This window comes from Dermacentor albipictus, chromosome 5 (assembly GCF_038994185.2).
Source record: "Dermacentor albipictus isolate Rhodes 1998 colony chromosome 5, USDA_Dalb.pri_finalv2, whole genome shotgun sequence".
In the NCBI taxonomy this organism is placed as follows: Eukaryota; Metazoa; Arthropoda; class Arachnida; order Ixodida; family Ixodidae; genus Dermacentor; species Dermacentor albipictus.
In genome coordinates, this window is record NC_091825.1 from 149,262,981 (window position 1) to 149,279,906 (window position 16,926).

At 48.4% G+C, this 16,926-nt stretch overlaps 1 protein-coding gene across 2 annotated transcripts in view; it reads left to right on the top strand.

Annotated features, from left to right (window-relative positions):
• LOC135915280 (endosome/lysosome-associated apoptosis and autophagy regulator family member 2-like) overlaps positions 1 to 16,926 on the top strand; it is a 53,439-nt gene that overhangs the window by 15,067 nt on the left and 21,446 nt on the right. For both annotated transcript variants that reach the window (XM_065448304.1, XM_065448305.1), the window contains exons 3-7: positions 13,072 to 13,421; positions 14,505 to 14,652; positions 14,729 to 14,818; positions 15,646 to 15,754; positions 16,761 to 16,910. In XM_065448304.1, coding sequence (XP_065304376.1) covers positions 13,072 to 13,421; positions 14,505 to 14,652; positions 14,729 to 14,818; positions 15,646 to 15,754; positions 16,761 to 16,910 — 847 coding nt within the window. The remainder of the gene's footprint in view (positions 1 to 13,071; positions 13,422 to 14,504; positions 14,653 to 14,728; positions 14,819 to 15,645; positions 15,755 to 16,760; positions 16,911 to 16,926) is intronic.

The window sequence follows — 16,926 nt, forward strand, 5'->3', positions numbered from 1 at the left end:
AAGGCGCGGCGCTGCGACACCTGTGGCTCGGTGCTACTAGTGGCGCATGCGCAGTAGGGACTAGGGAACGACAGAGAGAGAGAGAGAGAAATATGCGCGGCGAGGCGCGCATTGTGACCTCATGTGCCTCCTCGGAGCACCGCCACGGCGAAATCGCAAGTTCGCGGCCAGTGAAGCTTTTGCTTTAAAAACTTCAGGGGGTCAAAAACAATTCAGACGAGCGCTCACCATGTCCCCTTCCCCTTTTTTATACTACCGCTGTCTCCCGTGGTTTCGACATATATATATGTAGTCTCGTAGTATGGCATTTCCGGCTTTGGGACTTTGAAAATAGTTAAATCAATCAATCAATCAATCACTCAATCAATCAATCAATCAATCAATCAATCAATCAATCAATCAATCAACCAAATTGCGTCCTGCACTCATCATTGTTCCCATTGTCTTGTTCGCCTGTCTCGTTCTGTCTGATAATTTGCACGAGGCGATCATGCAAATGATCAACGACTCGTGGACTGTGGCTTTGCCCATCTCGCAAACAAAAAGCTGCGACTATCGTTTCACAATGCCAGGTACGCTTGCAGCCACCAATCTCCTCCTCCTTCCGCCTTATAGAAGAAGGAGGGGGAAGGAACTCGCGAGCCTCTTCGCGTGCGTTGTTTGACCGGCAAGAGTGCAGAACGCGACTTCTTTGTATACAATGTAGGCTTGTCCCCCGGCGTCGTTCAGGTCGGTGTTCGCGGCGTTTTGTGCCCTCGCGTGGCCCCTGCAGCCGAGGCGCGCCGAGAGCGGACGCGCGCGGCGGAAATGAAGGCGTCCGGTGCTCGGCACTTCCGCCTCGAGGTTCCGCGCGCTCGTTCGGCCGCCGCTCGATCGATGACGCCGACGGGAAGGGGACGCGCGCCGCAGCCAGCGACCGCGGGAAGGAGAGAAAACAAAAGGCCGACGAATCCGTGTCCTTCCGTCGTTCGCTCCCTCTCGGCGATTGTAGGGCAAGGTAGATATAAACTTACGGCCGGGCCTTGAGGTCTCCGCCATTCGCTTGCACCCCGTCCTTGGGAGAGCTGTGCAAGCCAAACTCGGGGTTTACGGACACGACGTCAGGTTGATTGATTGACTGAATATCCTTTATTTTCAAAGGGGGCAAGCACGAGGCCCCCGTGGGCGAGGAGGGGGCGTTGTCGGGCCACACTTTGTTGACTCGATCCCAGAGTGGCGTCTTGGTCAAGGTCCGAGTCGGTCGACGAGTGCTCTGTTGTGCCGACGCTTCAGAAGAAGGGCTAATCAACTCCACTACGCAACTTCCAGCAGGCCATTTCGGCTTCCATATTAAAAAAAAAAAAAAATCCTGTTTGTCAGAGTCCACGAGCAGCACGATACGGTAATCTGTGTTTTGGGGAGCTTCCACGGTCATTGTCTAGGTCCCAAATGCTGGGCACTGCCAGATTCGTGCAGCAGTGGGGCGCCCAGTACGTGCATCTCACAGGCGCGATGTTAAGTCGCCACCCTTTTGAAACAGAATACAGGATGTAAGCCGAATCCGCGTGAACCTTATTGATGAAGGCGTCTTGGAAGCGCAGTGAGTGAAGTAAGTCTGGTGCGAGAAACGGTCCGGAAGGGTGAAGGCTATCTGAAGCAAAAACTGCAGGAGGTACGGAACGAGGGATGTGAATCGAGCACCTGCGTTCTTCAGCGGTGTTTAGCCTGTTCGTATGCTGACCCGACGCAGTGTTTTAGTTCAGGGGGTTTACCTGTTCAGCACTAGGTCGCAGGTTCGGCTCCCGGCAGCGTCGACAGCATTCATGTACGCCCGATACGGCTCCGGGGCCGAATTCGCAAAGCTTTTCGTTCGTAAGTGATGTTTGTTATTGACAAGTCCCCTTTGCTAATAATGTGCCCGTCATAACGATTAGATGGAATCTGCTCTTACGAACAGTTTTAGCGTAAGAGCTTTTCTTGTGAATACTGGCCCTGAATGTTGTTGGGAAATGTGGTAATAGACATTACGCAAGCGCCCCTGAATTAAAGCAATTTTTCGATAGCAAATGAGATTGTAGGTTGTAATTGCTGCACTTAACGTGGAAGTTCTTTCGTGAAAAAGTGAGCAACATTTTACACGCTGATGCTGCTCGTTGTGATAGTTTTCTTTTTCATCGTCTTCTACACCACCGTTATAGTCCAAACTAAAATACAACCGTCACTCGAGCGTAATAGACAATAAATCATCGGTGTCTTCTTCTACATTGCCATCGCGGAGATTAATCGCCATAATATGCATATTTCACAAGATAGTGAAATCATACAACGCTGCCGCTTGTACTACCTTACCGCATCTGACGTCGTTTAAGCACCATCCAAGCTTCCAAAGCATTTCTGGTAGGACCGTCGCATTTAATTCACCCGCTTAGCCGCAGACTATCATCCACTGGAATGATCTTTCGGAGCACATCGTGAACATCCGTGAGCAAGCTAGATTTAGGGGCGAAGTAACGGCCATATTTTTTTCTAATTACTAATGCGTCATTAACTATTGTATAAGGATGTTCTTACTTTTCAGTGAACGGTACTAATAGTCAATAAGCATTTCATAATCACGTTGCTCATGCTCCCGACATTACATTACGGATAGGAACGGAGTACTCACGTGCCAGCGCTGGAAATAAAAACAAGAACAAATGAAAGTGAGAAAGTATGCCGACTCATATACCCGACAGGCCGTCGGAAAGCACTCATCTCGTCAAATTCGGTGAAAATAATAAAACTGAAGCTCATCGGCACCGAGTACGAGGGACAAACGAAAAAATGGCCGGTGAAAGAAAAAAAAAAAAGAAAGCACGCGCCGATGAAGGGTGAAAAGAATTCGCAACACGCGCGCGTCGATCACTGTCCAGGAGTGCATAGCGCGGTCTGTATGGCTGTTTTGTTGTTATAGGTTCCTCATTTTATTCCTCTTATGCGACGCACGTCTGCGCAGAAAACTTATGAATAGGTCGGAGGTCAACGAATATGGTTGTGCGACAGCTAATGACTCGCTGACGTCACGAACTCAGCTATAGAGCGAAGAAAGGGGCATATAGGTCGTTGAACTCGGTGCAAGTGCTCTTGAGCGCTGTGCGGCTGACAGGTTTCACTAATAAATTAAGCAGGCGCTGACGACGTAGTTATGGTCGCGCCTGCCTGTTTATTTCATCCTTCTTCTTTTTCATCACTGCTGTCAATGGACACGCCTCACGGGGTTCTTTGAGACGAGAAAATATCGGTCAAGTATTAAAGGAAAACCTTAAAAGACAGTGGTGCGACCAGCGTTATTGCATGGAACCGAGGCAATCGGGATGTAAAGTTTTAGATAAAAGGCCCCAAGTGGCTGAAATGAGGGTGCTTGAGATATATACATGGCGAGTAACAAGAGTTCGGAAGGACTGCATGCAGGGGCGAGTGAAAGTCACGAACATTGGACCCGAGGGTTAAGATGCAGAAACAAGATGGCTTGGCTGCGTAATGAGAAGAGACGAGAACTATATACAGTGGCGTGAAGGCAATGAAGATTAATGCTTGTGACAAGAGGAAACGCAAATTGGCCCGAGAAGAGCTGGAGACGTACTGCTGACGGAGATAGCACCGAGCGCCTGAAAAGGGAGTGGGCTATACTGTTGAGGCAAGCCCAGCCAGGTGCGGCAAAACTTGCAGAAAACGACGACTCGATCAGTATGGACGCAGCTAACAGAAGAATAAAATGATGAAAGGCAAGTATACTCGTATAGGGAATCACAATTAAGAGTTATATAAGCGGAATAATGAAAACGCCAGTTTCTTTCTTCGTTTATTTTTTCAGTTTGGTTTTCAGTTACTGACACTGTTAAACTTCATTCATCAGCAACAGAACTTGTTGCTGAGCTAGTTGATTCATGACTTAACAACAAAGGTTACGGCGCTAAGCAGACGAGGACGAAGTGAGGCGCCCGTATGTGTTGTTTGTATCTCACTTCGTTCTCGTTTGCTCATCGCCGTTACCTTTGTCTTTAAAACATCAGCAGCGGCGTGTCGACACGAGATCGGTATATATTAATTTGTGAGACGGTGCTTTTTATACGCCCGCTGTCACATCCCAAAATGGTATATACTTCATTTTGATTTATATGCCACAAGACCGCGTATATGCAAGAAATCTTACAACATCGTTAAAAAGTTTTTTTATATATATATACTCTTTCGTTAGCAGAAAACTCATGTCGCGCACGCTCTTGTAAAGATCCCGTTTTGAGTTTTTTCGAATTGCTCTTGCCTGCACCAGAAGCCCTGCGTGGAAACGTCGAACGAGTTTGTATGCATGCATGGCTTTGCTCTCTGTAAAGCGGAAGAACGCGTCGACCTTTTAAACAAGCGCGAAATTCGGAAGGTCGGTGCTGGTGCGTCACAGCTGTAGGTGCGCGCCTGGGACACGGCGGAAACCATGCGCCTAGCTGCTACCGCCAAACAATACAAGGATCCGAATCGAAAGAGTACAGACGACCATGCTTTTGTCTAGAACGCCGGGGCAGTGTGTTAGCGGAGCGAAGAGAGCGACATCTTACGTTTAGTGCGTTAGAATGTCAAAGTGGGAAAAATAGTGTGTGTTTGAATGTACTTATACATATATAAGAAATATCCGCGCTTGTAATCCGCGGAAATAACTGCATACAACAACGCTCAAATCTGTATAAAACGGTATCCACTCGCGGATGAGCGACTCGTCCACTTCGTATCTAAGGCCAGCGGCTCTGTTCCCCCATTGTGTTTCGATGTTGACAAAGCTGTAGATTCACACGCCGAGCGTTATCGCGGGTGAATCAGTCACGTGACATGTGACGTGAACCGCATTACTTCGCAGCTATAGCACTCACACGACAGCGGATGGCAGCGCGGGCTGAAAAGCCCACGCATGGACAACGGCAGACGGAGCAAGCGCGACCTGACGAAAACAGAGAGTAATATCGTTTACTATGTTACTCTATGATGAAAATACCAACTGTGATTTGGCCCATGCACCGCCGTACCGCGAAGCACTTCGCGCAGATTGAGGGAGCCGCGGGAACAATGTGACGTGCGAGTTTGCCAGCGCCGCGTGCGCTCATGCGTGCGCTGTTCGCTAACTAGGGAACTCAAAATGGTGACCCGTAAAGAGGATCGAGTAGAAAGGGAGACAATGAAAGTGGAGAAAGGAGCTTCAACGCGCAGAGGTGGGGAGAGGGCGGGTCTCCCTAGAAGATCACTCCTTCCATGGGACTCTGCTAGAAGGTGATCGGCAGCGCGGCGCGCATTGCCGTGAACCCACACTTCAAGGTGAAATCTGCATAAAACCCACACTTTATTGTTGAATTTCTTTGAAACTTTGCCGCAGATTATGTGCCCAAAAATTATATATATATATATATATATATATATATATATATATATATATATATATATATATATATATATATATATATATATATCAGTGGAGCATAGAATCACAGGGGCCGGCACAGAAATAGAATGGAAGCACATAAGAAAAATAACAGGACTTTACTGACGTTTCGGCCGGGGTCCGGCCTTCATCAAGAGTGTGATTGAAAGCACACAGAGTTCAGTTTATGCATTTTTCTCCGTAAAGCAGAAAGAAGTGAGATAGAGGGAATACAAAAACGTGAATACAATCTTTACAAACTTGCGCGTACACACAGTGGCATCACGAAAAAAAAAAGAAATATAAAGAAATAAACAACGTTGTGTATGACCACAAGCATGCAAACATTTAGTGACGTCATGAATACAGTCTGATTATATATATTAGGTGCAACTGAGGGTCGTTTGCACCAATCTTTAAAAAATTGAGACACATAAACGACTCAACCAGGACAACGGGCTAGCAAGCTTTTTACGATATTTCCAATACATAAAGCGGCAGGAGCATCGCAAGTGGAGTCGACGCTGAAACCAAGTCTCGTTAACGCGGATTATCGAGCATAGGGTCTTTGTTTTCAAGACTGTGTGCTGTTTTAAATATTTCTTTTTTTAATAACGACACAAGCAATGTGAATCTGAAATTTCTGGCCGTCAATTTGTGTGTGGGTGTGCGTGCACACAACCACCGAAAATCGGCATCGCTTCAGTAAATAGCTCTGCAGCAGGAGGGCAGAAAAAGGAAGCGCCATTCCCTGATTCGCAGGCGGTATTGTACTGAATTGTACGGAATTTGTACTGCGCAGAACAAACGCGAACAAATAGGACCAACATATCCACCCCGCTCACGTTGTTTTGAAATATGAACTTTATTGTAAGGCTCAGGCGAAGCGCTACGCACACACGCCGGAATAAAAGCGGAAACCCGGAACAAAACCGCGAACAATTGTAGGTTCAGGCGTCAGCACCCGAGCGTGTTCAACTGCGCAGACGCATTCTCAAAACACAATACAAGCAGACAACCAAGAGCGAAAAAAAAAAAAATCCGCAAACACGTGATACCTCTACAAAGACGCAGAACGTATAAACTCACGCGCACAGCTGTGCTCGATGGCAAATCGACTTCCTGCAAAGTTCACAACTGAAAGTGTATCAACACCGTTGGTAATATCGTCTGTTTCCTCTCTTTTTTTCTCTCTCTCTCTTCTTTCTTTATCTCGAGCTGTTAACGCTTAGCCATCTAAAACTCATCAAGAACGGGCTTCGTGGAACAACGCCTAATGGAACTGATGTAGCGGAAAATTCGTCGAATCTGAGGAATGGTTCTTGTTTGAACATTTCTCTCGGAAATGCGAAAGGGGTGTCGAAACGAAGTGAGCGCGTCCTGCGCTGCGGGAAGCCGCTACCGCGGCCTCTCCTCTTCTACAACGTCTCTCGGGAATAACCGCGCAGCGCCGTAGAAGCTATAATGCTGTCTGCAGCCAGTATATATACAGTGAGAGAAACCAACGGATTGCGTTCGTTCGTGGCTGTGGGATGCGGCCGCGGGCTGCGTCGTCTGCTCTCCCGCCTGAGAAGCGGACGATGTTGCAGACGCATAGTCCAATTTAAAAACAATGACCATCTAACGTATTTAAGCAACGGCCTGCTACTTGTGCCCATAGACGTTAAGATTTGCATCGAGCAAATGAGCACACTCACGAAAAAAAAAGATTGTAAAAAGGGTTTCGGCACTTTCTGTCACGCTAAGACAACGCTACCAGACACCAAAATAACGCGCTATTAGATGAAGACAAGCATCGAAATCGATGAGTAGCACGACTCGCAATGTCTGTGGCAAGTTCGGGGCAGAAGCACGAAACTGAAAGTAGAGTTTGCTTTCCATTTCAAAGCACCGTGCTCGCAAAGCAAAGCGTGGTAAGATGCGTCTTCGCGTGGATGCGCTGTAGCGTACCAGCATAGACATATACCGGGATTTTATAAGGCCGCAAGCGAGAACATCGACGCTGGTGGGGACGTCTTCTGATGCTGTGATAAGCCATAATGCGCAAAATGCATTACCGTGTCGCAAGGTTCGTCTCTTCGATAAATAAATCGTTCAATAAAAATGGCGACCGTTTCACTCTGTGAAGATGGAATGGCAGCGAAAGCTGAAGACAGTCAAAGCCCTCAAACGAAAAGCAAAGTGCTTTCGCTGCCATTCCATCTTCACAGGGTGGACTGGTTGTCCGGGCTCGCGATTGTCGTTTTCGTTCAGCATCGCGGGAACGTTCTTCGTCGGCGGTCGTTTCGCTCCGGCGCCATTCTCGTTGCTGTTCCCTCCGGCGCTCCACGTACGCATGTTGTTCTTCGCGTGTACGAACTATACGTGTCCGCCTCGTCGATAACGCATCTGTTTTTAGCGCCGATACCCCTCCTGCTTATATGCTGCGATAACCTTGACGTCACACTATTTTTCACGGCGAGCGTTTCAATCTGTTCCGCATTTTGACATCTGCGCCGCCGCACTGCACCCGCACGTGATCACACACAAAGCAAACAACGAAACCCGTTGTACATGGGTTTCTTAGAAATCGTTAAGTCCGTTTCTGTTGCCGGACGCCGAAAAAACTACGGAAGATTAGTCATATACAGCTTTCGCTGTAAAATAATTCGTGATTATCATGCCACTGCCGACACATTCACGCCAGTATAGACGAGCCGAATATACAGTCCGTCATTGCAAGGTTGGACACAACATCACAAGTCGTCGTCGTTGCGGATGCGTTGACACACGCGTATGCACGCCAGTGCGTCATCGAAATATGCAGATAAGTTCTGTATAGACCAGAATATTTTACTGTCGCACATTCGTTTAGCGCAGGCGTGCTTGCGCTGCAGCCTGCGTGTTTGATAACGGTGTAAAGTTGCAGCGTACGTAGCAACGTATTGTAGAAGGTATGCTAAATGTATTTGTTGTCTGAAGAAAGTGAGTAACGGCGCTGGACAACGGGACGTGACTGAGACAGACGAAGTGCTGTCACGTCTCGTTGTCCAGCGATGTTACTTGTTTTTTCCAGACATGTACCAGTACCAACCAGCCCAAGTTAGCACGTTATTGCCGTATTTAAGGTCATGGCAGTGTTTTCCACTTCATGTTTATTCGCGTTTATTTTCTCTCAGTAGACACTAAAATTTATTTCTTATGTACTGTTAGATTTGCGATCACAGTTCGTTGCCTGTACGTACATATCCTAGTTTGGGCCTCCTACTAGGTTGTGGCTATGGTACCTGGCCAGTGTTTGTCTATTTTCGTGTGTTGCAGTCAAAATAACTTGTAATCAGTAAAGAAAGAAGCTGGATACAAGGTGCTCCTTTTTTGTGGCACAACAACGTACTCATTGCCTCCGCACAATCCCCAGCTTTCACATTGCTGCACGCTATTAGTCAGGCAGAGTCCAGTGGGAATGTGCCGTTCGCAGTGGTCGCAAAAACAGGAAAAGCGTACAGAGGCAGCCGAAGAATTCTTAGCGCGCGCTCGTCGTCGGAAGAGCAAGCATGCGGAACGTAGAATGCGCGCTCATGCTATAGTGTGTCGCGTAGTCGTGTGCCTAAGCGGCTTTGTTTTACGAGCACGCGACGCACGCGTGCTCCAGAGTGCTCGGCAAGTTCCCGGAATCGTGAGCGAGGAGAGGACAAACTTAATCGCGGCAGCCTCATTAGCATATGGGTCTGACGCTTTGTTATATATCTATTTGGACCCTCGAAGTAGCGAACTATCTTCTTTTTCTTTCTTTTTTGTTTATTTTCCTTGTATAGCGGACGCTTTCGTTGAAAGGCGAAGATTCGCGCTGTCGCGATTAGTTCCCTGCAAACACGCGCGCGAATCGAGGACATGCTGGTATGCACGAATTCCACGCTCCTTTATGCATAGCATGGCAAATCAGTCTCTGCCTTTCTTTCTTTCTCTCTCTCTCTCTAACCCACCCCCTCATCCTTTTCTTTTTTGCTGTTGAAATGACGCCTTCAAACAAAGTAGACCTTTTTGAAAACTGTGAAACTGGCCTGTGCACAGTGCATCGCTGCCCGAAATATGGCGGCAAACTAAATGATGTGACTGCCACGCAACTCCAGCGCTGACAAAGTGCTAACATTAGCTGATGAGTGCATACTTCGCGTAGGCTCTATGTATTGCTCTAAGACGGCTTGAAACAGAACATAGAGTCGAGGACAAGCACTAGCATTATCAAAATAAATATTTCGAATTAAAGTAATCGATTTCCGAGCATCATGTTAAACGCGTAAATAACAACAAGGATTTTTTAGCTGCACAGGTGTAATAATACTAATGCGCTGCCCGCCATATCTTGGGCCATGGTGTATTGCAGAAAATACCACCATTTCCTGTCCTTTGCAAGTTGTCAACATAGATCGGTGAAGTTCCCGGCATTTCCCTGTCACGCACTGCAGCGTCTTCCTGCCACCAGCAAAGGTGCACATGGATATGCGTTGCCATGTTATTGCCGGATGAAAACGGTTGCTTAAAATGTGTTAAAAAAGGTAAAGATGGCCCTCCGATTTCATTTCCATGCGCATAATAAACGGTGTGCATCAAGCTGCGTGTCAAGACAGCGGTGTATGTGACCTCTAAAGCGGAGCCATGTTGCGATGGTGCGCGTGGAATAATTGTGTCATATAGTTCAGTCCGTGTTGCGTTCCGTCTGGTCGGCAAGTGTGACTAAAATTTATTACATGGCTCATATTTTGACTGTGGTATAGGGCAGCTACCCCGCTGCTGGTGATAATGATTTCTAATGGCACCCTCTTTGAAACGCTGTGGCGACTATGAAATAATTCATTAGTATACGTGTTAATGCTGCGAAACTTTACTGATGTGACATTATTAATATGTATCCGCCAAGGCAAAAGCTAGAAAAGTTCGAAAGAAAAGGAGACGGGAACGAAGAGGTTAGCTCTCGGAAAGTTAATGCCAGACCTGTATAAAGAACTTGGTATGTAGTCACTGCCATTGTTCCCGAATCAAGCAAAAAGTAATTTTGCTGCAACAGTTGAAACGCATGCATTGCGAATCCACGCCAGGAATCAAATTCCTGATACAAAGCCGGCACAGGAGCCCAAACGAACGATATGACCAATTTAGCTTTCAAACTACAGCCCGTATAGAGCCGGCGCCGCCTAAAAATGCAAAAGAAAAAGAGCGCGCATACCCGCAAGCTGTCTCTATGCCTTCTTGAGCTCGTTAGCCCTACGCAGTACAGCACTAAAACCGTGCATCGTGCTGAAGCTGAAGCTGGCACCAGCCCGTCGAACGACTCAAATTCGCAGTCTGACTGTTCGCCCGTATCAAGAACAGCCTACCCAGAAGAACGTTTACACCCTAATCGGTGCAAAAGAGTGATTGTTATATTTACACGCGTCAATGCACCCACGTGGGCTCTGCTAGGGTACAGTATGATTTGCATATCTTAATTTTGCACAATGACCCAGGACCAGGACGAACGAGCATATAGAAATTGCTGTGGCATTATATGTGTTGCTTCACAACGCAAATGATCAGCAGTGGTGGAACAATGGATGTCACCGGAGCCAACATTTCGGCAAATGAATTCTCATTCTTGAGGGCCCAGACGAAAACAAGTTCACTTGTCGAAACAATTGGCTATGGTTTGGATCTCCGTTATGCACTCAAAAGCCTCACTGTGCATAACAGCTAAACAGTGTCGGTGTCATGGCTAGGCAAAGTTTTCAAAGAGCTTTTTGATGTTGTGGTCCTACGTAAAGTACTAGCAAACAGCATCAGTGGGTGCCTTTTCATCCGAATGAATGAATGAATGTAATCTACAGGAATGCCATATCCACAGGAAGAACCTTGATTTGGACGAGTTGGTTCATACTGGGTTAGAACCGCTGGGGACACGCGACTGAAAAAAATAGACAAGAGAGCACAAAAGCAGAGGAGAGATCCTGCACTTACTATTGAGCTTCTACGTTACTGCAGGGTTTTATTCTATAGCAGCGATAGGCACGTGGACTTCCACCGGCCGACCCGACGGTTCAATTTTCGAGGGCAATATATACCCTGGCTCGGTGATGACTCCCTGAAAGATCTGTTATTTTCAGGGATATAACGAGCGACGTACCTGCACAGGGTGAGCACAGGCCAACTGCGGCGCAGGCACGTTTCCAGGCGAGCAAGCGGCGCTCAGAAATTGAAAAAGAGCACGAAAGGGTACAATCAGTGACAATGTGTGCACAGGAGAGTAGCGAGCGATCGTATAGCCTTACAGCGAACTTAATTTCGAATGTCACGGAACAAAAGCCGGTGTACCTGGGCACCGTTGCCGTTCCTAATAAAGGGAGGAGGAGGAGGAGGAGGAGGAAGAAGAAGAAGAAGAAGAACAATTATGTAGCTTCCAACCGCACTAAGGCCCCAGTCCGGGCTTCTTTGTTATACGTATAGGCTCAGGCCTCCTATAGATTAGCATATTTCTTATCCGCTGCACCAGAAGTGGCTATATATATATTTTTTTCGAACGTTCGAACTGACGTGAGAATGTACAGATGTAACAGTTTAACTCAATATTTATTTTGTGTTCCTTTACAAAGAGGCACTAAAAGGCATGTTCAGCTAAACTATATCATAGTGAGCTCGCTTCTGCGCCGCTCTTACACAGAGGGAACGCTCGGTGTCACCGAGCTTGATCTCGGCTTGACGTCATGAATTTTCGACAGCGTCTGCGAGAACCGATGACTTGACCTAGCAAGTTTCGAAAACGTTTACTGCGACAAAGAGCCACGAATACGGGAAAATACTTCGAAGTACATGATGCATTCTAAGAGAACCGACGACTTTATGTCCCCCATGACGTTACGGCACTGTGGTTTCGGCGCAATGTCTAAAATGGGGGCAGTTTGGCTTTTATGTTCCCCGCTGGTAATGAACCATTTCGAGTCAAATGAATGGAAGTGGAGTTTTACAAATAATTCTTCGCCAGTATAAATTAATTCGCGGTTGGTGTTTCGCGTTCCTTTGATGAACATGCACTTTTAGTCTTCCGATTGCCAGAACATCTTGCGATGGCTCAATGGCTGGCGTTCCGCGGCCGAGCACGAGGCCACAGGTTCGATTTCCGACCGTAGTGGCCGCCTTCCGATGCGGGTAGAATGAAAAAAAAGGAAAAGACTAGTTCACCGTGCTTTGGATGCATGTTAAAGGAACACCCCCGAGTGGTCAAATTTAATCTGACGACATCCTCTACAGTGTCCCCACTTTGCCCGCTGTGCAGCTTCTGAAAGGTGACTCACAATTTAATTTTACTGTCCGATTGCCAGGTTTACAGCATCCCTCTCCCCTTTCTTTTTTCTTTCGAAGCAGTCCTTTCTTACCTTTTTCTAAACGAGTGGTGTTCAAGCTAAGGAAGGATACCTTAAGTTACGAGTACTCTGGATTGATTTAGTTTGAATATCATTGCACACATTACGATAGTTACTTCACTGGTTCATCCTAAACGTTAAGTCTGAGATGCTGCTGCTTTCCTTGTTGGAGTGTATAGTGTATGGAGTGTAGTGTCAGGCACACAGCCGGTAAGAGGTGTGGGCCCTGAAGCCTCATCATCCCCGCCGAATAATGCGCCCTGCGTCGCCCCCTCGCAGAAGGACTTCCACTACGAGTTCACCGAGTGCGACGACCAGGGCGGCCGGTGGCGCGTGTCGGTGCCGCGGCCGCAGACGTGCGTGGGCGGCGCGCCCAACGCGCCGCAGCGGGTGGAGGACTGCACGACGTCGTGCGCCGCGGGCTCGTACTTCGACCGGACGCGGCTGGCGTGCGTGCGCTGTCCCGCGGGCAAGTACTCGCTCGGAGGGGGCCTGCGCTTCAGCCAGTGGGACGGCGAGCTGCCGCCGGGCATGCACGTGCTCACCGAGGCCATCGAGTCGAGCTTCCGCGCCCGCAGGACCAACGCCACCAACGCTACCAGCCCGAACGCCGCCCTCAACTGCTCGGCGTGAGTCGGGGGCAGGCACGGCGGGACGCACGCACTATATACTCGGGAGAGCAGCTTGCAGTTCGGTAGGGGGGTTCCACTAGTGTCGCAGTTAATGTGCGCTGGTTGGTACGTCGTCTTGAAATACTAGCGTACAGCCCTCAAAAGACGAGGACAGGAAAAGAGCAGTTGATGTGCTCTTCTGTTATTGACTGGTATCCCGAGAGACGGGAGGTAATGAGAAATAAATAATATTAAGCGAGACGCTTTGCCGAGCACCACCGCAGTACAAGAAGCACAATGAATTGAAAATATAGGTGTGCTGGGCTAACGTCAAAAATTAAGAGATAAAGAACAATACTAAGTGAAGAAAGAAAAAACGGATGCTCATTAGTTCGAATCCCGCTGGGAGGCAAGAAATTTTTTTTGCTTATTGACGTTTTTTGTGGATGCGTATACGCATTTTTGTGGACGCTAAGTATCGGCTTTCACAGTGCACAGTGTAAACTAGTGCCAACTAATGTCTGCATGTGCTTTCGCTTGTATAAAAGCTCTCCGTATTTGACAAGGCGCAGTTGTAATGTACCGGTAGAGTGTCTCCTGAAGTGGAAATATATACACGATAAAACAAAGTGAGAGGAAACTCACTATGTTCCAAAAAGAGTGCTCGTACTTTATTGGGCAGTGAAATAACTCTAAAATACGTCATACTGGAGAAACAGTGACACTCATGAAGAACTTTCCTCATTCTTTCTTTTCCTATAGATACACGCACAGTTTGAGAAGGGCCAGTGTACGGCGCACGTTCGTAGAAGTACTATGGACCAGCCTCCTTGCGCGCAACAAGCTTTTTAATTGAGCCAGTTGGTGATACATCATCCCGGAAAGGCAGCGCCAACAGACAGGACGGCGAGAAAGCAAGGCAAAAGACGTGCACAGCGCTGAATCTGTCAATCGCAGCGCCTGTCTGCTTTGCAGTTTTTACTTTCTTGTGGTGCCGTCGGCTACCGCTGCCTTTGCGAGATATGACTCCTTGGGTGCATAACGATGGCCACCGCGTCACTAATGGCCGCTGCGTTTCGCGGTGCTCCTTGCGGCACGCAGGTACGGTTGGAAGGCGTTCCAGCCCTACGTGGCCTCCCAAGGGGGACCGTGCGTCTCGGTGCTCACCTACTCGGCCAAACTGGTGAAGCCCGGCGTGCTCACTTACACCTACCAGTACACTGACGACACCGTCATCTTCAACTTCGAGGTGCGTCCGCGCAACTCCCACCTGCCGCGCGGAAGCGTCGACCTCTCATACGAATTGCATTCATCAACCAACGCAGGCCCAAAATGACCAGTGCCAGAGCATCGAGCACTCGGAGAGGTACAAGTGGCCTCAGACGACGGAGGAGGGCAAATGGAAGACCATGAACGTGAGTGGACGGTGCGCGTTCGCGCCGTGCTATAGTGCAGTTTAAAAACATACATAAAGAGGCTGAAGCACTTTAAGGTGGTTTCCAAAGACCTTGCTTTCAGAAGAACAATATATTTGGCAGAACTTACCATGAAGACGTTTCCCTACAGCACTAGCATTAAAGGGATATTGTGAGACTGCAGGAGTGATGTGGCCTGTTGTTTGCCGTAGTATATAGCGATAATAGAAATGCCAAGCTAGGCGATCGTTGCGGTCGTTATCGTAGACGAGCGTCCTCTCGATGCGCGCTCATCTTTTTCCATAGCGTTGCGTAAAATATAAACATTCTGGGGTTGTGCGTGCCGAAACCACGGTTTGATTATGCGGCACACCGCAGTGGGGAACTCCGGATCAGTTTCTGACCAACTGGGGTTCTTCGACGTGTGCGCAAATCTAAGCAAACTACAGTTTTCTTCTTTTTTTTGCATTTTTCCCTCATCGAAGTGCTGCCGCGGCGGCGAGGATCGATGCCACGACCTTGAGCTCACCAGCGCAACGCCATCCATGGCTGCTAAGATATCTGCAGCGGGCATACTGTTACGTGTCGGAACTGCATTTAAGGTCTGTCTTTATGAGACAAGATCAAGAAATTCCTACGATTGGTTCTTACCAGTCAGTTCGACGTGCAAGTCCTGCTAGGAGCAACACACAACGTGATCTCATTCCGTACATGCTACGATGCAACGAAGTATATAATCCGTCCGTATATACTCGACATTATGGGTCTCTCGCGTGCACATATCCCTAAGCTGCGACGGCACTGTTTGAGCCCCCCGTTTCTCGCAGGTGAACCTCCAGGCGGGCCTGAACGTGCTCTACTGGAAGACAGTGGGCATGGACGCCGGCGAGGGGAAGACAAACAGGCCGGTGAAGATTAAGAGCATCGAAATAAGCGGTGCGTGCTCCTCGTGCGTTCACGTGCGACGCTTCTCTCTCTCTCTCTCTCTCTCTTAGTTTCAGTTTCCTTAGCGAGAAGTGAGCTTATCTTGTCCCTTTGTGGGTGTAAGTAGTCGCAGGGGATCCGGATCATGACCAGGCGACTGAATATTAGTCGGAGCGACTGCACGGCGGGAGATTCTCAGGAAACGAGCGGCAGCTTATCGTTATCATTGAAAAGAAAAGTATTCAGTCAGTGCGTCGTACTAGTGCTAATCTACGGCACTGGAATTTGGATGATAACAAAGTAACTTAAGGACCGCGCAACGAGCAATGTAATATAAACCGATAGATGGGGCGTTAATAGAAAACCAGAGTGCAGTAACCGATTAGAGAGCAGGTGGATGTAGCTGATGTTCTGGTTGCGATTAAGAGGAATTTGGAGAGGTCATGTAATGCATGGAACAGATAAGCAGTCGTCTATTAGAATAACAGAGTGCGTGACTAGGTAATGGAAACGCAGCCAACGATGGAAGAGAACTAGGTGTTGCACGAGGTCGTCATGCGGCGCTATAGCTGGCTGCCTGTCCATCGTTCAGTTCAACAATTGGGCTAGTTGCGTCGCATTCACTGCAAGAACAGCGCTTGCACAGAGGAAAGGGGCACATGAGAGAAAGCACGACCCCTGTTATTTATTTATTGATTGATTGATTTTAACGTCGCAAGCAACACTGGGACTAAGACCTATATAGGGGAGGAGCTCCGGATAATTATGGCCACATGGAGTTCATTTTACTGGCACTTCTTTTACTGACAGTCCACGAGCGTTTTCATAATTGCACACGCATCCGAGTGCTGCTGATGCGGGCGGAAATCGAACCCGCGACTTCGTACTCGGAAGCAGGGCGCCTTGGCCTCTCGAGCCACCGATGCGGGTCCTACATCAGTCTAATCGCGTAGCTAATGGGGTGACGATAGCAACTTACGGTGGGCGTTAAATTTCATCGGCACGACGGCGTTTGCAGGTGTGGCCTACACGTCCGAATGCACCCCGTGCGCCCCTGGCACGTACAGCGACTCCGAGGGGGCCGTCGAGTGCAAGCCGTGTCCCCTGAACACCTACTCCATCGGAGACGCCTCCGCGTGCAAGGCCTGCGGACCGGAGGAGTTCGCCCGTGAGTTGCTCGGCGA